The 24057-nt window shown below is 43.8% G+C and overlaps 1 protein-coding gene across 4 annotated transcripts in view; it reads right to left on the bottom strand.

Moving 5' to 3' along the window:
• The window catches only part of CDH5 (cadherin 5), a 243126-nt gene that overhangs the window by 48347 nt on the left and 170722 nt on the right, over nt 1–24057 (bottom strand). For all 4 annotated transcript variants that reach the window (XM_078670396.1, XM_078670395.1, XM_078670394.1 and 1 more), the window contains exons 8-10: nt 19910–20049; nt 17079–17203; nt 839–947 (exon numbers count right to left, since the gene is read on the bottom strand). In XM_078670396.1, coding sequence (XP_078526522.1) covers nt 839–947; nt 17079–17203; nt 19910–20049 — 374 coding nt within the window. The remainder of the gene's footprint in view (nt 1–838; nt 948–17078; nt 17204–19909; nt 20050–24057) is intronic.

The raw sequence follows: 24057 nt of genomic DNA, 5'->3' as shown, positions 1-24057 counted from the left end.
GTAGCACATTTATATTTATGCACTGTACATAAACACCAATGTACAGTCTACCGTAATAGGTTACTATAAACATGTTGTCTAACTAGACCTAGGGAAGAGTGGTCTTAACTCCTTGGCTGCTATATTGATGTATATATATATATACTTCATTTAAGGGTGTCTCTAGTATCCCCTGATTACATATCTATTTGTATTTTGAGCCAATGTCCCCCTATGCATGGTGGCCATTTTACTCCTCCAGGTACTGGAGCGCTCTTACGGAATTTGACACTGGCTAGTCCCTTCTGGGCACCAGAAAGCCTCTGAATGAGATAGCCAGTTGCTTCCATACAGGCTGCCTCGTTTATATGTGTGTGACATCACTAATGACACACCATAGATAACAGATTACCCATAGATAACAGAATAACCTCGGAGAGATTCCCCAGACAGTACCAGGTCCATCAAAAAATCAAATTGATGAGTGGTTCCATATGAAGGGCTAATGCAGGTATATCTCCCTCAGCTAACTCCTTGCCATGCCACCAGCTCAATCCTCTTATTTCTGTTGGTGGGAGGTAGGTAGGTGGGAGGCAGGTCAGGAGGAGCAGCCCAGGTCTTAAAAACCCTTTCACTCCCAATACCTCTTTCTCTCCAAGGATAGAAGGCTTGAACCAGGTGATAGGGATTGGAAGAGGACAAAGATTTGTTCTTTGTCTCCTTCTAATCCTCACTTTCTGTTTCCTTTTCACCCATCTCCTTCATTTCACAATGCTCCTCTGTCATGTGCATCCTGGATGTTAAACAATAGTACCATATGATATCATATCAAGTCTCTCACACCAGAGGTATACATTACCGGCATTATCTTGAACTGTGAAATTACTCTCCTTCGATGCTAGTGTATATCTGAATCTAGTTCCTGGTGTCATTTCATCTTTATCAATGGCAGAAATATTTAGAATGACCTGGAAGAAGGCAAACATTGTATTAAAGAAAAACACTAGTGCACTCATTTATTGTTTCATCATCATTGCATATTTAGTCAGTAACAACTAATAATTGGCCATAATGTCTTCTAATGAGATAATATGGCACATACAGTATCCTATTGGCATATGCTCAAACAACAATCCATATATTCCCCATTTCATTCATTCACTCATTATTAATTTCAGATGAAATATCCATAAAACCACAATAAAATGAGCAATACATTGTCATCATAAATAGACACAGCATTATGAATACTGCTATAACAACTACTTCACTGGTGTCTGTGTGCAGAACTTTGACTGTTGTGTATACTACCTTAAACCCAGATGCTGACATAGTGGCTTGAGCCTTTTCCCACGTGGGCGGGCATATGCACTACAAAAGATGGCGAGATGGAGAGTTTCCACTTCCTGATTGCATGAAGGACATCTCCCATTGATAGATTTATCAGGGAGTATACCATAGCTCAATTTCAGAAATAATTGCTTAGCATGGCACCCAGGGATGACATTCAGAAATAATTCATATGTAGGGGCAGGCTTACAGTCTAGAAATGCATCAGTCAGGCTACCAGGCATGATTTTCCTCATCTCTCGCACCCAAAGGTATTACTTAGAGCGCTCATTTATCAGTAGACTAGCTTGGATTCATCTTGGTTCTCCCACAGTTCAGATAGGCCTATGTCCTGGAACATCAACTTGATAAAAACAAGCCATTGTATCTTCTCCCACCCCCTTTGGCAAAGAAGCAGCTTAATCAACTGTCTATATGGTTACAACACCTCAGTAGACCACAGCCTGCGCCAATACAGCAGGGATCTGAGCAACATGGTGAAACTGATCAGTAACATGCTCATATCAAGGGGCTGGGGGAGGCACAGGGCACTCTGCAGTGTGACTTGAGAGATTCCTAATGAGTATAAAGCCGTGGGCCCAACCTGACACCACTGGCAGTACGACGAGGTGGCGCTACCTACACTGATTGGCACCCTTGCCTCGATTCCCCAATTTACTGCAGAATCCCAGCACCTCCCCCTACAAGATGAGGAAAAACAAACTGGACAGGGCCCCGACCCAGGCGGGGGGCACACCTGATCTGGAAGACCGCCAGCCAAGCTCAAAAATCAAAAACCAGAGACTCTACCAGACCATTCACATAATTTCAAAGAACTCATGGCGGCAGTCCTGGACATCAAATCCACCCTGGGCCCCGAGATAGATACATTATGAATTGAAATGGGGCTCATGCATTAAGATCACAAAAAATTGAAAAGATTGTGTTGAGAACTCTGAGTCGACGTTGGCGGTCCTGATGCCCACTGTGAAGGCGACAGAGGAGCACATCAGAACACTACAAAAAGAGGTGGAATATCTCAGAAGCCCGGTGGAGGACCAGGAAGGCACATCGCGCAGGAAATATGTACAAATAGAAGGTCTCCCTGAGCGCATTAAAGGCCAAAGCATGGAACTCTACCTCGAAACGTGGTTCGCTGATGGGATCCTCCAGGGCAAACAATCAACATTTTTCTCGGTTGAGAGGGCCCATAGGGTTCCGAGTGGCCTCTCCCACCCGGGAAACCTTCCAAGGCCGGTGATCGCGGGACTCTTTAACTATTGCGACAGAGATCATATACTGGAGGTAACAAGAGCTCACGGCCCATGGCAGATCGAAAATGCTACGGTGCACATATATCTGGATTGTACAATCACAGTGCAGAGAGGTAGGTCCTCTTTCCTCGACGTGAAGAAGAGCTTGAGGGACTACAATGTAAAATATGCTCTCCAATTCCTAGTCATCCTATGGATACAACATGATGGCAACACCTACATCTGCACCACGCCGGAGCTGAATGGGCTAGTGCAAAACAAAGGGTAAGTAGCCGAACCTCGACAGAAGTGGCAAACACAAAAGCGCTGTGGCTTACGTAGCAAACAACAACAATGAGGACCATCTAAAGCCCAAGCAGCAAGGGAGAGAGCGCAAGCAGTAAAGAATGCTGAAAGATACGCTGCTTCCCCCCCCACCCCATCATGTTCGGGTCGGATGCAAAGAATCAATCGGAGGATATCCCATCACTAGCAGACGCACAACAAACAGCAGTACTGGGTGGCGGCCCACACACTTACTCCACAAACATCAAACAACCTACTTTGATAGCTCTCATGCAAACCAGCATCATACCCAGGCGACAACATAATAGGCTTGACGTACTATAAAGGATAGGTCGACTGATGCAGCACAAGAATTTCCGGGGCTTTGTACACTAACTCTCACAAGTGGGCAATCCGAGCTCGCCACATAGCCACCGCACCCCACTCACCTTGAGTGACTGCTACAGAACCACCAGTGTTACTACTTTTCCTTTTCTCTCTCTGCTCCTTTCCCTATATTCTTTCCTTCCTTCATCTGAAACTTCTGTTGAATCGCAGTTAAGTGCTAATGGCCATTCGCCTGTTGGCATACTGGCCTGGGAGTGGGAGTGGGAGTTTGGGATTGTTTTTGTTTATAATGCACTGTCTGCACCACCAAATCACACATACTACTACTTAGGATGTATACAAATGCTTGTCTCATATGGGGACCACTTGTTCAAGGGTGAGAAGGAGAAACAATGTTGGCATGCTGGCATTTGACCCTCACCTCTATAACAAATCTCCGTAAATGGGAACACACGGAACCTGCATGTTTCTATTACCTTGAAATGTCTGCAGCTTAGGAGGGCAGGCCAAGAGGCACCGGGTTTATCAGTACCTGAGGAGGCACAAGATTGCCATTGCTCTCTTCCAGGAAACACACTTGACCACACAGACACTCATCTCAATGCGGAAGCGCTGGAGGGACAATGATAGTAGGGCCACTTATTCTGGTTATGCTAGAGGGACCATGATATGTGTGGCACCAGGGACTCCACTGGATATACTCCACACACGCACTGATCCGGACGGGCGATACGCAATTCTGGAGGGGATTATAGACGGTCTACCATTATCACTAATTTATCTCTATGCCCCAAACTCAGGCAAGTACTAATTTCTGCATTCCCTGACTCCAGCTTTGCTCCATGACTTATCAGCCCCGATTTATTGGGGAAGGGACTTCAATTTCACCCCAGATCTAGACTTGGACCACTCACTCCCCCCCACTCCCAGGTGCACGGTCCATTTCCCTGTTGCACCATTTACACACTTGGGTCACCAATCTGCATCTGCAGGACGTATGTCGAGGCATAAATCCCACGGCATAATCCCAGGCAAAAATCACACGCCTAACGACATGATATGGACTGTCATCGAGCAACTACCAACTGGGCCAAATCTGCAGAAGCGCCTATATGAAAAAGAACAAAGATGGGTGTATAGACTGTCTACACACATTAATGGTCTTAATGATAATATACAATGGGCCAATGTGTTGTAACCACCGACAGGCTTCCACTTATGCCCTCTGTACCCAGGTTTGTTGTGGCACCCCAGGTTGGTTTTACTCCCAGGAGGTCTAGTACCGGCCAGCCACTCGACAAGCCCATTCACTTGAAGGACAAGTCAGTTTTATGATTTTGCTCCCTTAGAAATAGTAGACATACTACTGGAGTAATGACTACCTTTCTTTTGTCTACCACCCTCTCTCTCTGTGCAAACTTTTGACGCTCTGTCTAATATTGCTCAGTCAACACCAGAAAGCGGGCGATGTAAAAACAGGGAAACTCATGCCCCCGCTATACCCCTGGAATAACGGCCACCAGTTTGTAGTTTATTGACGCTCTCTCTAATGTTTAGTTAACACTGGAAAGCGGACGATGTAAATATGAGAACTCATGTCCTCGCTAAAACTCTGAAATAATTACTTATCCTCTGACCACTTCCCTTTACACTACACTAATTGAATCGCTCCCCCCGTATCTTTGTAAACTGGTGTTTTGACCGTTTCTATTTTGTAAACACACCAGAGAACGGGTGATGAAACCATGGCAACTCATGTCCCCGCTCTGCCTCTGTAGAAAACAGCGTGACGTGACCACGCGAGGCTGGCCACGCCCCCAACATCCGCGATGGCGGCCCTCTTATCACCGTTCCCGTTTTCACTCCGATCACGGGCGCATGGAGGGAACGCATAGGTACACTGCTTCCATTGACCTGCAAAACTGTAAGTAAAGATTCGCCGCACCCTGGGGCTACACGGACTTTTTATGCCTCGTGACTCGGCCTTTTCTCATGTCCCCTTCACGGGCAAGCGAGAATAACTCTAACGCTCTCTATGTCTTACCTTACAGAATATGTTTTTAACCCAGGCCTCCCCTCCCTCATCCCGTGCTGCCCTATGACCCTTCATTAGGAGTAAGCATCCTCTACTGTGTGTTGTATGTTGTGTTTGTCTGGTATTGTCATATGTTTGATCAAGAAACAGTTATCACATTGCTATGCCCCTCACCTAGAATTGACGTGAGTGTTGCATAGCCACGCACCGATAGTTTTGGGATGCGTGTGAATGAATAAAGAATTTACGCCCACTACCACAAAAGCACATACAATTGATAGGTGTGCAAGGTAGTTATTGAGGGTTCTTTTGCGCCAAGAATCAATCACGATACTCTTTGAGCTGCACTGTGCACCCCTGAAATATTGCACTATAATAAAACCATATAATAGTAGTATGGGATGATTCAAGAGACACGAAGACATGAGACTCCGTCACTTCACTACGTTGCAGGCTTGTAACGAGTTTGTTTGTGATTATTATTTTTCTCTCCACAGGTCTTTTTAGGTAAACCACTACCGGGTTATACCTTTATTTTGTTTTTTCGCCTGGCATCACGAATTTTGATGTCAAGGCACAAGGCAATGCAGGCACGGCAGGGTGTTAGTGTACCCTGACCACCCATTTCCTTGATCTGGTCCTGAAGAAAAACCGGTAATTCCTATTACGGTTTGAAACATGTAGACCCACCACATATTCTCCAGATACACTTGGTCATAACTAAACCTTTAATTGTATCGACACTTATATTTTACTATTGTCCAGTAGTCTTAAGAATAAAGTTTTTTCATACAAGTCATACCAGGACAATTTTTAACTCACTTCTTTTTCACATTCATCACTCACATACCAGCTCCACTGTAGTTCAGGTGTTGAAGCACACCTTGATGGCACTCGGCCATCAAGGTGGCCCCGATGATGAAGCATGTCACCGACCAGGTCGGTGAGTGAGGGGTTATTAATAAACAAAGAAGGACTTTCTTCTCTTTGATAGTGAACCATCCCGCAGAAATCGCTCTCTGAGCATTTTTTGTGGTGGTACTCCTTACTTCTGTTAATTTAGAGGCATAAATCCCACCAGTAGGGAGTACTCCTATTATTCAGGGTTACATGATTTATACACAAGAATAGACCTGATATATTGTTCCCATGAGGCCTTGGCCCGGGTGTCCCACGTGAAGTCCTCTCCCGCACACTGTCAGATCACAGCCCCTTACAACTCCAGCTGACTTGGGGGAAGGCTAAACCTAGTATCCCTACGTGACGTCTCCCCATAGAAGCGCTTAAAGATGTACCATTACCCACCTCCTTATCCCAATCCATCTCAACATACTTTCTAGCTAACAATAGCACCACATCAAATGCTGGAATAGAATGGGACGCATTGAATGTGGTCTTATGTGAACACGCAATAAAAGCAGTATATGGCACCCGTATGTCCCTCAACATAGAGCTGGAAGCCCTACAGATGGAATTACAGCGCTGCGGACGTCTAGCACCTGCTGATCCACAAATCATACCATGCTGGCCCAAGCTAAACTGTCCCATATAATGAGTCTTGACCGGCTGTGTGTTTTAGACTACAAGTAATATCAGGCTAGACAGCACAGAGGGGGACAAAGCAAGCGGGATGTTAGCATGGTTATTGAAAATGAACTCATCCCAAACACCCATTACCTCCATTACCTCCAAGGGCCGGCTGGTCAATTTGCATGCCGAGATTAACTCTGCCTTCTAACGATACTAGGCCTCCCTATACAGGCCTCCCTTGCCTTACGTCATCCAGGTGCTACAACTCTTCTTAGAACACTTAGCTCGTCCCCAGATCTCGCAAGCACATTTCACCATCCTATAATCTCCCATTGTGGAAACAGAGATATCCGAAGCCATTCAGCAACTGGCGAGAGGAAACACCCTAGGGACTGACGGATGGCTTCTAGAATTGTATGCAGTATTTTGTATGCAATTGGTCCCTTTCCTTCACCGGGTATACATGGAAGCATATGATCAGGACATACTACCGCTCTCACTTTGCAAGGCTGTGCTGGTGGTATTACTCAAGCCAGGTAGAGACCTGCTACATATGGGCTTGTGCCACCCCTTATCCCTCCTGAACACAGATTACAAAATACTGGGCACAGAGCTGGCCAATAGACTGTTTGACGTGACAAAAATGTTATTCCAAACCGACCAAAACGGTTTTACACCTAGTTGAAACACTAGCCTAAACCTACGGCATCTCTTTACATTGCTAGATTGGGCACGCACAACAGAGGAGCCAGTATGGATAACCTCCCTAGACATTGAGAAGGCATTCGACGAATTGGGATGGGAATACCTTTATGCAATATTGTTAGGATATGGTATAGGCCCTTGGTTCCTACTATGGATTAAGCTACTATATAATGCACTACAGGCCAGTGTCAAGACAGGCTGCATGATCTCTGACTCCTTTACCATTGAGAGGGGAACCAGGCAGGGATGCCCATTATCGCCAATTATCTTTGCCCTAGTGATGGAGCCCCTGGCCTGTGCACTACATAGTCGAGTAGTTGACGGGGGCATCAGGGTGCACAGCCAAGGCATATTATCTTATAACTATAACCCGATAATGGGCTGGTTTACCTCCGGGGTAACTAGGTGGTGATACATGGCGTGATGGAACTATGGGCCAGATATAGACGTATATCCAGACTATAGGTGAACTGGGGCAAATCTCTCTTGTTCCCAATGATGCCTCAGACTCCAGAGTAAAGGACGGACTTACCACGAGCCCCAGTCACCTGGTCCTACGACTCCTTCAAATACCTAGGAGTGCAAATATACCATTCACAAGCAGACTTAACTGACGGTAAGCTGGGTAGGGTGATCGCGAATGCCCACTCCTCCCTAACATTCTGGACGGAACTACTATTGTCTCCCATGGGACATACAGCCATATCTAAAATGTTATTACTTCCCAGATGATTGTACTTCTTCGCAGCCCTCCCCTTTCAACTACCAAGTACATTATTCCAAGATCTGAAATCGCTCCTAACATCACTAATCTTGGGCAAGACTAGAACTAGAGTCGTCCTTACTAAACTCTACGCCCCAATCATGGAGGGCGGTCTAGGCGCCCCTGATTACGAGTATTACTAAGCAGATGCTCAACTGCAATGGCCAGTGCGGTCCAAACTGCTGTAGTGGCTGTCTGGCTCCAAGTCAATGACCCCAAAGCACCCGGGAAATATTTAATGTCTACAGCCCCCAGCTGCTGGTCCCGATATGTGCTAACCTCCACCCTATGCTCCAGATCTACCCCAGGGGTTAATCCTTGGCTCACACAACAGAGCTAAGCGCCCAGAAATGGTAGACCGGTCCGGTTAGACTTCTTCGTCAACTCGAATCCCTGCGACTTGGCAACATTGTCACTCACAAATATGTCTCATTATCATGCCGTCTTTTTCCCCGCAAGGAATTACAATTCGGTCGTTAGAACAACGGCGTTTTAATTCCGCATACCATTACCCAGCAAGTCGTAACAACGACTTGCGGAGGGGGGCGCTGGATGTTGGAATAGTATAATTTACTATTCCAACTCCAGTCTGTGCGGACAGTAAGGGAGGTGTTGGATTTTAAATCCAACACCTTCTTGCCCCTCCGCAAGTCGTTGTTCCGACTTGCGGAGTAATGGTATGCCGAATTACAACGCGGTCGTTGTAATTCCCTGTGGGGAAAAAGTTTTGTGGTAAACATTGTTTACTGTAGACAACAGAGCGAGGGGTGATAAATGTTCCTTAGGGGTGAGTTCCCTTATTCCAGTCTGAATAAGCCAGGGGCATGGAAGACAGTTTTCAGGTCTTGCTCAAGAATGAACTGTAAGATATTCCAGAGCAGTCCAAGCTGGCCTAGAGTACTTTTGATAATGGCCAAGATTTGTTTCAGAAGGTTAAGGATGAAGCCTAGAGATTTGACATTCTTCGCAATGGCTAGTTTGCATTTCAGGGTACAGAAGGATTCAAGCCACTCTTGAACAGGGAGATTGGATTTCTGGGGTGACATGAATTGAAATTAATTTTTTATGTTGTTGATATTCTAGTAGTGGTTGCCCTTCCATGTTTGAATCCTATATACAAAGGCAGATGTTGGCTGGGTCATTTGGCACACACACACACACACACACACACACACAAACACCGTATACAATATCTGATTAAATAGTGACAATTTCTGAATACAAATTGTATCACAGGTGCTTGAAGATGAAGAAGAGCCACCAAATCTTCTTCAACAGGAACAAAGTCCACAATATGAAAAGAAATCTCAAGCACTCCAAAGTAATCAATAACGACTTCCTTTGTATTCAGTCTTCTTATGTTATTTGTGTAAAATGTTCAGCAATTTTCTGCTGCTTTCTCAACACATTAGCCAACACGTGTTTCGACTTAAGAGGTAATTACACAAACAGACTTCACCAGGGCTAACAATATGTAGCCATCACACATCAAAGATCAGTGTGTAGGTATGTGTAAAAAGAATTCTAACAATACATAGGCATCAGATATCAAGGAACTGTAAATGGATGTGTATATAAGGAGTCATCCACATTTTGCAGAAGATGGTTTCTGTGCTACAACTTAGTCTGAATCCAAATTGGGAGGAATTGAGATGGTTGTTGGCCTGGATATGGAGGTATAGTTTTGAGGCAACACCGCTTTCAAACACCTTTCCTAAGAAGGGAAGTGTTCAAACCAGTTTGTCACTATCAGCTGTGGATTACTTCAGGATGAGGGAGAGGTGGGCAGTTTTAAAACTGTCAGGTAGAACACTTTGCATCACTGAAACATTCATCAGTGCAGTCCAGTATGATATACGCAGTTTGGCTATTTCTTTGCTCATATACTAAGATAATTCATTGGAGATGTGATTGGAATGTTTGACCTTAGTAACAGTTTCAAGTAGCTTTGAGTTAAAGACTAAGTCAAAGTGCAACTGATTCTACTGTGCTTGCGGCTCAGTATGTGGTAAGTAGGCTTGTCTGATCTTGACGGAAATGAAAGCTCAATAGAAGTAACTTTCTTTGTAAAGAAATGTGCATGTTGTTCACCGTTGGTTGTTGGTTTGGTGGTTGTACTAGTGTGGGAATGATTGTTACACTGTTTACGCTAAATAGAGGTTTTGGAGGATGCTTTGAGCTGTGTAGTAGAGATTTAATGTGGCTAAATTTCTCGCTGAAGATGTTCACCTTGTATTGTCTTCTGTCAATACTGAGACTAGCCAGGTTACACAGGGAGAGATGTTTCAGGATTTTCCTTTAAGTATTGAGATCCTTTGGAAACCATGGGAGAGAACATTTAGCACTTTTCCTCTTGCTTTTTAGTACAACATAAGTATTAATTTGGGTTTCCATGCACTTCTTGTACTCATCTGCTTAGGCATTAATGTTTTGTTGGGAGCTAGGGGTGAGAAGGGTTTCACAAGTCGTGGTAGTGAGGGTGTTGATGTCAATGTTCTAAAAAAACAAAAAACACTGAACTATGTCTTTCCTCTTTTAAATTGCCCTGAACATTTCTGAAGTGGAAAGGATAAAGTGAAAGGAATTTGCAGGAGGTTGGACCAATCCACCAGAATCGGGTAGTCAGGCATCAGATAGATTCCTTTGAGATAATCAGGCCTAGAATGGAGCCTTTGTAGTGTGTAGCCGTCAGGCAGTGCTGTAAGAGATCACTGTTTCAGAAAAAGGAAGAGAACAGGCTAACAGGTTTATTTTCTTCAACCTGTAGGTTGAAATCATAAAGGAAGACAAGGGTCTCAGAGATTAATAGTCATGACAACATAAATATCATGCATTCCTCAACGAGTATGCTGTTTTCACCGGAGGGTGGTAAATTACATTGTTTCTGAGACTTGGGGTATTTGGAGAGGATCAAGAGAACGGCATTGGAAGGAGTGGAAGGGCTCTGTAGGAGGTTGTTTACAATTTAGCGTTTTCATGTGAATTACTGCTACTCCACCACTATGTATGACTTCATGGTTGCATTAGAGTATGGAGTTTTGTGGTGGTGAAGAAGGTCTAGGACATTGAAGAAACATTGAGCCACATTTCTGTCTGCACCATTATATCCAGGTTGAAGTGCACAATTGCGTTTGAAAGGTATAAGCAGTGTTTACCTGTAGGTCAGCAATTATGTAGTAGGCAGCACAGAGAAGAAGGAAGGGATTTGGAAATGCAATTGATGGAGAGTGCATACTTGAGGGGCAGGACACTCAAGTGCAACAGCCAGTCACTCTCATTGATGCAAGTTTGATTAAAAGAACAATCTACTCGCTTCTCCCCTACTGTACCATGGATAAAATCAGTTACTCCACGGGGAGAACATATTTATGCATAACAGTGTGCGTCTTATAAGTTTGTCACCACAATAGTGACCTACACAGCTTATTTGGCAATTTATATTAGGCGGGCAGTGGCGGCTTCCCCGCTAAGGCGGAGCAGCGTTGAACTACTGCTTTCAGCAGTGTAAATAAAGGAAAAATAAAATGATAACTCGTTATCATTTTCTTTTTTCCTGCTGCGTCAGCTTGGCGGGGCGGGCGGGGTGGGTCTGCTCTTCCCACAGAGGAGCAGGGGGAGGAGTGGTGGGCACTCTGAAAGTGTGCATGAATGTTTTGCTGGCTGTCTCCGGCCGGTCAAATATTTATGCGCACTTTGTATGTTCTCGCCCCCAAGACTGCATAACAGCCTAGGTTGATAACATGTCCAGTCTCCCAGTCCCTGGTTGAGCGCCAGACCACGGCACTCAGACCAATCACAACACTGCATTGCAGCGTTGTGATTGGCTCAGTGAAGCCTGGGTACTTCTTGTTCCTGGCTGGGAGACACGGCAAGAAGACGGAGGAGAGACGGGCGACAGTGTTTTGTTTTTTTACCCCCTCCCTCTGCCCCACCACCCCTGATCCATGTCAGGTCACTGCTATAGGAAGGGATCTTTGGTCCTGAGAAAAACCATTTGACCTAAATGGGCATCTAAAATCGGCCGTAACATGTAACATGTAGACCTAAAGATTTATGTTGATGGAGTAATTATTATCCGTATGCAACCTCATCTGAGAACCCCACCAATAAGGACATTATTGGGGATTCCTTCTAAGTAATATAATTTACTTGAATATTTTTCATACCTGAAATACCAATGATCCCTTCACGATTGAGCCCATCCAGATGCATTGCCGTTCTGGATGGTGAAGCATGTAACAAAATTGTAGTGTAGTTCCTATATTCCCAATAGGCTCTGCGCATTGGAATAATATATCCTGTAGTTTAGATGTAGGGCTGAGGTCGATTAGGTCTCTACCGAATATATTAAACTTAATTGTGAGTGCCAGCTAGCTCAGAGGTCACTAGAAACTTTCTCGAATTCACAAGAAGGGTTAGTTTCTGACAACCGCATAAACATGACAACTTTGTTTCCCAAGAATAAGAAATCAATCTCTAGAGTCGCGGAAACAATAGATAGCTATTTTACTCAGTCAATCGTGCATGCTTCGTTTCACCAGAGGTGCTGAGAAAATAGAGAGACGGGCGTTTTCAATAAAAAGTATTTATTAAACAGTCTTCTTACTCAAGCATATGAAATGTACTGCTACAATCGTAATACTGGTTATAAAATACAGGGCTTATAATACGAAAAGTATTATAAAGTAGTACTGTAAAAGCATGATATGGTTTCTAAGCCATAAGTTGCCTAAAACATATAAAATACATACAGTGATAAAATAATGACTAAAAGTACTCAACTGGTGCTTCTAAAATACGCCTACCCCGGTGTACTTATCCTAAGTCTAGTACAAGGGAAGAAGTAAGTGAGGAGTAGCTTAAGTTTAGTATTTCTCTGCCAAGAGTCTATCCAAGAATTCTCTAAGGGTCTAATCAACTCCGTACCTTGGTTTAGAATGAAGGAGGTCTTGCATCTCTCTCTCAGGACTCGATTTCCCAGCAACCCGCAAGGGTAGCCTGGAAACACTGGAGCTGGATTTCTCGGCAGGAGAAAAGACAGCGTCTCTCAGTGCGTTAGCTGGAGGGTCGGCTTCCTTCGGCACTTGCTGCTGCAGGGCATCGGGCAAGTAGTTAGTCGATCTGCTCCAAACCACCGTGTGTTTGTCTGGGCAAATCTAGGCATATTTATACGTTGAAGGTGCCTAGTTTGACGTGTGATTGGACTTAATAACGTCATTAAAGACTCAGTTCTTCGAAAACTCCATGATTTCCAAGATAAATAAGTATTCAGGCAAGGGGAAGTCCCTAGCTGCAAAAGGCGGGTTTCTCTAAGAAATCGTTGTTGATTCTTGGAACTTAGTGGAAGTAGACATGCCGTATATGGGCTGCATAGGCTCAGTCTAAATATGGTAATGATTTCTATGCCTATATAAGGATCGGATAATCTATACCTATATAAGGGCATGAATCGGGAAAAATTACACTAGGGTCCTAGATTCATTTACAACAAAATGTGGGTAAAAGTCCTTTTAAACCTCATGGTGGTTTTTAGTAGGGACTTCTGCATTCTGGATTAATCTATCTGGTTCTTTCTGATGTCTTATGGTTGACAATATCTTTGTGGTATAGACATGTCAAGTTTATTATATGGAAGAGATAGAGAGGATAAGAGATAAGGGGAAAGGGAGAGTAATGGTGCAAGATGAGTTTGGTTAAGCTAAAAGTTCAGATTAAGGGTGAGGTTAAGTGGTCTGATTTCCAGATTTTGTTGTGAGGAGCAAGATAATGGAGAGGCTGTGACCATACTCAAGGAGACAATAAAGAGATCCCCAGGAGGGCAGGCTGAAGTATTATGTCTGGGTGGAGAGGACATTCGAGTATGGTGAGCATTTAGGTTGGTCCTAGGGGGAGTGGGTGGATGAGTGTCATATGTAAGGTGGGAGGGCTGTTAGTTGAGAAAAAAACGAGGGTGAGTGGGGTGTGCGAGACCGGTTATGGTGTAAGGACAAGAGGAGTAGGGAATATGGTAGGGGATAGTTTGGTGGTGAGAGCGGGGAGATTGGAAGTGAAATGCAAAAGTGCAGAGGGGGAGCTAGGAGAGAATAGAGGCATTGCCAGGTTTGGGCAGATTGGGAGAAGGGTAATTGAAGATTGACAGTAGAAGGCTTCCAGAGATTGGGCTGAGAGGTTGAAAAAGAGTCATATAAGGCCAGATTTCAATTGTTACTTTTAACAATAATTTTCCATTGGTGAAAATTGAGGTAGAGAGCCTTTGTTTGTAGGGAATAGAAGGTGAAACTTTAAACTTTTATCCATAGGGGATTATGGACGATGATGAGATTTCAAACTGTCTGTGTAGAAAGTTTATTTTAGCAAACAATGGTCCTAGAGACACACAATATAGAGGAACAATAAGATATAGACCTAAATGGGTACTATATATGTCCTGTGTCCAGCCGGACAAGGAATTTTAATATGACAATGTGTTCAAAGGTGGCAAGTAATATACAAAAGAACAATACAACGGGACGCAATCCTGCACCCGATACATAGGACAGGGAGCAAACGAAACAAACAATGACAGAATAAACAAAACAAGTTACAGGCAAAAGCTGGAGCTGTGGAAGCTTGTACTAATCATATAATACAGCAAGCTAAACCAAATAGTGACCACACTTATACACATTGGACCATGTGGTACTATTTTGCATTGTCGACGACGTTTCGATCCCAAACTCATTAGTTAAGGGGATCATCATCAGGACTAATTAATTAAAATTGCCTGGTATGTACCAAAATGCCGGACCATTGGGCCGCTTGCGGCGTGGTGTTGGGAAGGAATATAGGCTCCGTTGGGCGGTTGATGCAGTTAATGAGCACTACTTTCTATTGTAGTTTAATGCGGGGTATGGGTTAAAACGATAGAGTGGAGCTCTTACTCGTTAGAATCCGGCTCGATAATGGCGAGGCCAGGTTGTTGCCTCTGTGATCTGGAAGGTGTTGACAGCGGGCATCTGCTTCAATGAAGACGGCAACGGTATGCCGTCATGGTTTGTTTCGTTTGCTCCCTGTCCTATGTATTGGGTGCATTGTCCCGTTGTATTGTTCTTTTGTATATTACTTGCCATCTTTAAACACATTGTCATATTAAAATTCCATGTCCGGCTTGACACAGGACATATATAGTACCCATTTAGGTCTAGATATTATTTTTCCTCTATATTGTGCCTCTCTAAGGACCATTGTTTGCTAAAATAATTGATATCCGGGGTCCTTAGTTACTCATCGGGCCCCTTGTTTGTTTATAGAAAAATGCGTAGAAAGTTTAGGCACTGGCCTGTGTTGTGTGGGAAGAGTAGAAGATTCGTTTTGAGGAAGCCATTCTATGAGCAATGGCATTGGTTGACAATGAGAGCTTCTGGCAATTCTCTAAGAATCTTATGTGATTTAAAGGAGTTGATTCCTAATTTAGAGCATTGTTTAGAGAGAGAGCAGTCATTGCAGTGGGTTATACTGAGCAAAATGCAGATGAAGTGTAGCATTAGTAGGGATTTAGCGCAGTTTCAGGGTAAATGATAGCAAGCAAAACTCTAAATCCCTCAACTAGATTAATTAGTAAGCGACTACAAAAACATTGATTAGAGTGATTTTTACTCATCCAGAGTAAAATGTGAATACTTGTATGGAGAGTTGATGGGAGAGAATAAATATGAAGTGGCAAGCCTCATTCTCATGCTGTGGGGCTTCTGCAATCAGGCAGAAAAATGGTCAAAGAAAGTCACCTCCACTATGAAGAAGTTCTACTTCTGTTGCTATGCATGAAAAAGGGAGATTATCTTGGGCATGTGAGCCAATTTCTATTTTCATGAGGATGTTAAGCAGGAAGGGTCATCCATAGTATGAGGAATGAAGGGACTTTTCTTTTTGCTGTGTGAATACTTTATCTATTTCCAAGGTGGAGAGTGAGGTTTGCTGCTCCCATGCTCTCAGAGACCAATGTAGACATTGTGTTTTTAATGTCATGCTCGATTGATAATTGGAAGGTTGTAGTTGCATTGGGCATGGAGCTATTTCAAGTGTAATCACATCAATCTATATATGAAACGCGATTACACATGAGCTACTGCAGAGAGAATCGCAACAATCTAAATGAGTGACTGGTATTCCAATTTACAGTGTGTTTGTTGGCAGACAGAGGGCATTGCAACAGCCAGTTTAGTTCTTTTCTATTTGCAATGGAAAACAAGTGTGGCTGCTGCTGTCAGCAGTTTATTGCCCTTAGTTCACTTGGACTCCTCTGTCAGCACTCCACTATGCTGTGGAGAGGGTGAATCCTTTATTACAGGTCAAGGAGACTAGTGCCAGGAAATGGGAGTCCACAGGGCGAGGAAGGGAGAGTGTCAGCAGCCCAACTGGATTGGATGCTTAGGGGACATCTTACAACACCTCATCCATGGGTAGACTCACTTCCTCCACATCTCTCTATCCGTTGTCACTGCAGATTACTGCCTGCAGTTCACAACTGTCGCAATGGCATTCCATTATGCTGTTTTCAGCGACAATGTAAATCTCTGGAGCCTCACAGTCTGGTTTGAGCTGCCTCTCTGATGTTTTGAAGTAGGTGGGCAAAGGTACAATCCACAGAGGTATTCTTCCAGACTCACTCAGAGGAAAGTATGGTTAATTCCAAGCCTAGGGGAACCTGGGTTAGCACTATACACTGCAGAGATATACGTCAGTGTAGGGACAAATCTATACCTCAAGGTCCCTCGGTCTGAGGCACCTATTGTCAGCTTCTTGCTCACCTGACCTGTAGTCATGCTGAATAGACAGAAACTTTCTTGTGAGTAAAAAAAAGCAGAAGACTTACCGTTCCAGGAGGCGCATTTTCACACACTCTGGGCTCATATGGCTCAGCAAATTCAGGAGCATTGTCATTTTCATCAAGAACCTTGATAGAGACATGTGTAAGAGATTCTTTACCCGGTATGGGATCTGAAACAATACAAGTGGTGGTAATGAATTTGCATCCTGTGATTTGAGATTTTATTTTTATTTCATTATTTTCCTGGTTTTATTTTTTGTTTTGGAGTGGTATACCAATAAACAAGAGACTAAAGATTATGCATGAAAATGATACTAATGGTTGAGAACTGGTGAACCTTCATTTTATATTTTACACTCTTTATGACATCTAATATGTTCATACATAATACAGTTCATGTTGGCTCCTATTTTTCAAGTGCTTTAATATTCAGGTTGTTTGGTGTAAATACTACTGGGGAATTCTTATTCTCAGAGCATGCCAACTAAATTACACCGTTGAGTGCCAAATGATTTTGTTTTGTCTTGTAGTTGAGGGGGTGGTTAAGGTTTTTTCTCAGGGTTCAGGATTGGATGTATTTTCTTTTGGTTAACCAAGTAATTTTATAGCACTTCTGATTCTCCAATTGGAGTGTAGAAAAGCAATCAAGACTCACTCCACAAGATGGTGGTGGATTGAAACTCAGAATGATACAGCAGTCATACACCAGAAAATCAAATCAATATCTAATCCGCTTGTTAGCCTATGAAAAGAATAGGTTGTTATTTGCAGGGGGGAAAGATGTCAACTAAGACCATGCAAATGATAACAGAAACGGCTAAGCTCTTATGGGGCTGAAATATGACCCCAAATGTAATGCGAACACTTACGTAATCAAGTGCTAGAATACCTGTCCCACATGGGGGGACTTTGACAATGCTGCTAACATAGGGGCACATTACGATCACGGTTTTCCCGCATCCTCCGGGCCGGCGGAAGCCACTGCCGGCCCGGAGGATGCGGGAAAACCGCTGGGGAGGCACAAAAGACCCACCGCCAAATTAGGATGGCGGTGGGTCTCAAAATCGGTCCGCAGCTTTTCCGCCGCGGTCGCCTTCCGACCGCGGCGGAAAAGCTCTAACATGGCTGGTGGTGTCTATCAGACACCGCCAGCCATATTAGGATGGCGGAAAACAGATGCCTTTCCGCGGCGGATTCTCCGCCGTGGAAAGGCATACAGTGATTTCTTTGGGGGACCGTTGCGGGCCCCCAGGGTGATTGGGGGGGTGGGAGGTGCACATGGGGGGTACCTATGGTACCCCCCTGCATTTGCATGCACGAAGCGGCAGGCACCGCGCGGTGCCTGCCGCTTTGTGCATGCAAATGCTAAGCATGCATATTTAACCATGCGGCGGGTGCTGCTTCAAGCAGCACCCGCCGCAATGTTAAATATTGAGGATGTGACCGCCAGGCTGGCGGTCACATCCTAATTGCACTGGAGGGACCACCGCTGCCCCTGCGGACGGTCCCTCCTCCTCTAGGGTGGCGGACGGACGCAGGTCCGTCCGCCATCCTAATGAGCCCCTAAGTTTGAACCTGGTGCAAGGATGTCATTCTGATTGCAGAATTACAATCAGAAATAGGTAGAACCACTATGGACATCTCCACAAAGTTGCCTTAACCCCAACAAAGCAACCTCCATGTTGTACAACCTTTGCTTATGCATATGAAGCCACTGACACCAACTTTCGGTCTCTCCCTGGCCTGGTGAAGAGGTGGGGTTTGAGCTTAGTGCCACTCACTACCTACAACGCCTGGAGCTAAGATTCGAAAACCCACCATTTCTCCCCGATCTCTTCCACCTAACTCTTGCTCACTGACTTTCAAAAAGTTCCTCATCCCTTTTTTCTCACAAGTCACATAGCACAAATCATGTCTCCTCCCAATGTCTTATTAATGAGGGTAAGATCGCACACTATTATTATGTAAAGGACTGTTATAATTTGTTCCACCCAAGTGGAGGCTAATTTCAGCACTTCCCCACCTGATTACCATGGACATGCACCTTCAACCTGGAAAGCTCTCTGGAGCTAACAAGAAGCTGATTTGTTCTGAGCTCTAGATCTGAGGTCTCTTTTTACTGTACTGTTCAGGAAACTGAAGGCATGTCTCTTGACTCTCTTAACTGTATTTATATGAACCAAGTACACTGGATGCACCAGCAGTTAGTACAGAGACTCTAGATAATGTGATCTTCTGACAAGTTGTCATGTTATCACCCCAGCTGGACAGGGATGGCCTCTTGGTTTTGTATCTGATCTACCTTTTCATTATTTGTCATTGACGAAGGTGCGGGCCTGTCTTCAGATCACCTTCACCAAGTAGCCACCTTATTCCACAGTTTAGAATATAATAGGGAAATTAGGCAACTGAGGCACAGGGGAGAAACAGAAGGTAAAAGAGAACTGGGTGTTGGATACTTAAAAAGAAAGATAACAAACGGGAGGGCAAAAAAAGAGAAAGTTAGAAAGACAGAATGGGTAAAGGGGGTAAGTAGCATGGATCCTGGAAGGAATCAGTGGTGTCCCAAGGGGGAGGGGCTGTCCCAAAAGGGAGAGCAGCCAGGGTCTTAGTCCCAGACACCACACTTTAGAAGACCCCAGTCTGTCACTTCTAAGTGTATTTATATATCATAGAAGCAAATGTCAGCCATCACTAAATGGTGTCAGAAGGTGAAGCTGCCTCAAAATGTGTATCTGGACACATTATTCATATTTCGACAGATATGCTAATGCTATCAGATGACCAGGGCTCACTGGATGTTAGTGACCCGGATCCCAAAAAAGCTTCTAAAAAGCCTAGAATGAGGGGAGAATGCCTTGCATGGAACTACTTACTGTTATGCACATCAACTTCTTGGGCGGCGATGGTTATATTTCTCCAAGCACTGGTTTCTCTGTCTAAGGGCTTTCTACTGACAATATTTCCGGAAGGCTGAACTATGATATGGCCATCATCACGGCTTCTTAGGATGTGTCTGCAAGATATTCAAATATTACAGGAAACAAAATTCAATAGTTAGCTCTTGGATGGTGTTTGTGGCACACTTTAATTTCTACCAACCATGCACGGAAGAAACAGTGTGTAATCTGCACAACCTTGAAAACCATGGACCCACTTTTTAAACTATTGGGAAATGTAATACTGGTTAGTTATATAGCACAGAAAACAAGCTAAGCGATCTCTTGGTGCCTAAAAGACATGCATCATTAACCACAACAACTAATCAAATGGCATCTGATTGAAGAAAGGTGAAGTTCTCTTTCCTGAAAACTTAAAATAAAATCATGCTGTCTAAGCCAGATTTAATAAGTTGCTGCTTTCTGAGTTATCCCTTTTATAATTGAAAAGAATCTCGAACCCTGGGGAGGACCTGCTGTACCTCTGATGATACTTATCCTCTGGTGCTTTAGTCATGATCAGGCAATGTGAGTCCCTATGAGAAGTAGTTTCATCTTATTTGGAAATCTGTCAATTGCATGCAAACATGTTTTTATCCAGACACTCTTAGACCCATGCATTAACTCAATAAGCATGAAATTACTCATGTATTAAACTGATAAACGTAAAATTACTATAGCATTTAATTCCAGTAAAAAGTCTCTCATAAAACGTATACCGAAACAAGTACACCTAATATATTCACACATTTACAAATTACAAAACTGCATGTGCCTCTTCAACAATTATTTCATAGGCAGATTTGTGACTTAAAACACTCTAATCAAAAAGATTTAGCAACTGTTTGAATTAAAGAATTTGGTATAAATCAATCATCTCATAAAGTGCAAAACAAAAACACCTCATGGAAGCAATTTGACAGTCAGTTTTATATATTTTCTTTGTTCCTCCAAGGATGTAAACATTCCTAGTTACTACTGCAGTAATGACCAGAGATGGTCGACCGAGCATTACTGATTTTTCAGCACGCCCGCGGAACCTGGGAAGCACTTGGTGCTCCTGGATCTAGGATGACCATTAATTGGTGATCTACTTTGAAACTAAGCAAATCTACCATAGAGTAAGCGCACATTTGGCTCCTGCATGATACCTGAAGCGGGTTTGACGTTTTCATCTACTAAGTAAGGTCCTGACTTAAATGAGAGAGGAGAGTACTCGATTTCTTTTTTCTTTGAAAAACTTCCATAGCGGGCTGTGCACTATCATGTTTATAGTCCTGATGAAGACCCCAAGGTGATGTTGCCTAACCACACTCATTGTCTGGGGGTCGAAAGTTCGACGTGATATGAACAGTCGTACCACGCCCAAATAGACATGTACACGACAGGATGAAAATCATATGTCTCGTTAGGGTTATCTAGTACATCTGGACGCTAAAGAAGATTTCCGTATATATGTTAATTGTGTTTAATATTTTGATTATCTTCTGTGTAAGCCCTTGTGTTATTTATGAGACACAAATGTATGTCACAAACATTGTTCACAGTCTGTATTTAGTCTTGTCCTTTAGCATTTCTGAATGTATCATCACATACAATATATGACTTTCTATTATATCGTCCATTCATTTTCGAGCAAACATTGTGGTTGTCATTTGTCATGTTTAGTACTATTTATGGTGAGTAGTGTGCTTCTGTGTATCATTGATTGATAGTCCTAAAATTTTGTGGACAGATTTACTCATGGAAAACAATTATTATTTTCATGGCAGAACCTCTGTATTTACACTGCTTTAATTTGCCAGGTTCTGCATGATTCTGGGACACCCCTATTGATGAGAAACAATAGTAAGGCATGTATATCTGGCATCCTGGAGGCCCCAAGAGGAAGAAGAGTTTGCTGGGAACAATTAGGAAGGGAAGGTCTGCTCCCCTGCTGAGGGATTTGTGAGTTAAGCTTAAAGTCTATGAGCATTCAAAGCCCCACTGTGGCTCCAGTGAAATGTACCTCATGCTGTTGCCTGGAGTGCTTCAATCAATCAATCAATCAGGAAATTTGTATAGCGCGCTACTCACCCGGAGGGTCTCAAGGTGCTTGGGGGGGGGGGGGGGGGGGGGGTCCGCTACTGCTCGAACAGCCAGGTCTTGAGTTGCTTCCTGAAGGAGAGGTGGTCTTGGGTAAGACGGAGGTGGATGGGTAGGGAGTTCCAGGTCTTGGCTGCCAGGTAGGAGAAGGATCTTCCTCCCATGGTGGCTTTTTGGATGCGGAGTGCTTTGTGCGTCTAAACAAGATACCACTCCAGCAACCATTTCTCTTTAATGTAAAGTGAGGGCCATGACGGGAATACCAACCCCCACTGGAGACCATGAGTGGTTGCCTTTTGGTATTCATCCTGTGTTCATCATGTGTTCTTTTTGGGGGTTTCACATGGATATCTTACCAAAAGTATAAATGCTAAAAAGATCAAAAACAAAAGTTTCTAACGCTATATTTTCCAAATAGGAAACAAATTGCATTAATTTGACAGGATACATGCAAAATCGTGTCTCGCAATGAATACTCGAAAAGAAAGTGAGAACCATTAGAGGAAAGTTGTCATGGCTGACAAAAGTAAGATGGAATGTAAAAGTAAAACACGCATTGGCAAAGCCAATTGATTTTGCCTGAGGCACTGGGACATAGACCTAGTTACTGTACCAAAGCTTGGATTGTTTTGGTTTGTCCCAATTGTATGGGGAAACCTATGGTAATGTGGCCACTGCACATGCACACACATGGGTGGCCATCTTGGAACGGTTTAAAATCCACTAGAATATGCTTGGTCCTTTGATGGAAGGGCAAGCAGAGGCAGGGAGTGAGGGATACAGTTAAAAAAACAGGAGGTTAAAGTATGATGAACAGCAACTTGTAGGAGAGTATCAGAAAAGTGAAAGAGAGGAATAGAAAATAGCCCTGCAGGCATTACAATGCAAGATACCAAAGATACAGCTTCTTAGCCAATTAAACCATAGTGCAACAGCAATGCTCCTCTGTGTGGGCCTAAGTCAAGATTAGGGAGGTAAGCCATCTACTGAGAAGCAGGGAGCAGAGACAGACTTGAAAGCTATTGACTCACGAGCAACTGGCTGAACCAAGCTCCATCTGTATATTCTATTGATGACAATAGTTCTCCCACAAAAAATAGGTAGGCAAGACTTGAAAAGAAAGCAGTATTAAGCTGAGGAAGTTGTAGTGCATGATAAGATGAGTAATTAGATGTAGGATGACACTCAATATTGGAAAATAAAATCAGTGCTAATGTAATATGTTTTATATCTTATGAGTTTCCATATGCAACTTATATATTGGCATTGGAGTTTCATTGAGAGTTGACATGTTGCACAGCACTGGGATCACCAACAATATCCGTACATTGGCAGATATTCATTAGTTGTATGATGATTTGTTCATGCCTCGAGCATTATGCTTTCACAGGTCACAAGCAGTTGCAGGGTTTTGGTTAGGAAGTGGTGACGCTGGTGTAGTCAAATTAAAGGGCAGGGTCTCCGTCCATTACTAAAACAAGAAAATACTGTCCCCTACTCTTTATTCACTAAAGCAACACCTGAACCTGTTTTTCATCAATGAAAACGAGAGATCAGTACACATAATCCTTGATCCTTTAGCGTCTAACACCATGGACCATAATACTGTATATTGTTGACAATATTGCTGAGAAATGGGGTGCCCTGGAATGTATTTGATCTTTCCTCCATAAATAAAGCCAACATTATGACTCGGACTCGGGGTGCCGCTCGCAGCAGGATTTTGGTGTTCTGTGGCCGCCCTGCCATTCGCTGGCCTCTTTGCTGCTTTCCTTCGTTGTGGCCTTGTTTGAGGGGATTGACTGTGGAAGAGCCTGATTGCGAGGACACACACTGCGGGAGCCCGGTACTGCGAGGACCAGCATTCCTCTGATTGCCTTCAGCTGGTGCCTCTTCCCGGGCGTGCCCCGCCTCCCCTCATTGCTTCATAACTGCTCGCGGCCCCCGCTCCGCGGGAGCCGCTCGCAGCAGGATTTTGGTGTTCTGTGGCCGCCCTGCCA

The sequence above is a fragment of the Lissotriton helveticus genome, chromosome 12 (genome assembly GCF_964261635.1).
Source record: "Lissotriton helveticus chromosome 12, aLisHel1.1, whole genome shotgun sequence".
NCBI classification, from domain to species: Eukaryota; Metazoa; Chordata; class Amphibia; order Caudata; family Salamandridae; genus Lissotriton; species Lissotriton helveticus.
This window is presented reverse-complemented; position numbering and strand designations above follow the sequence as displayed.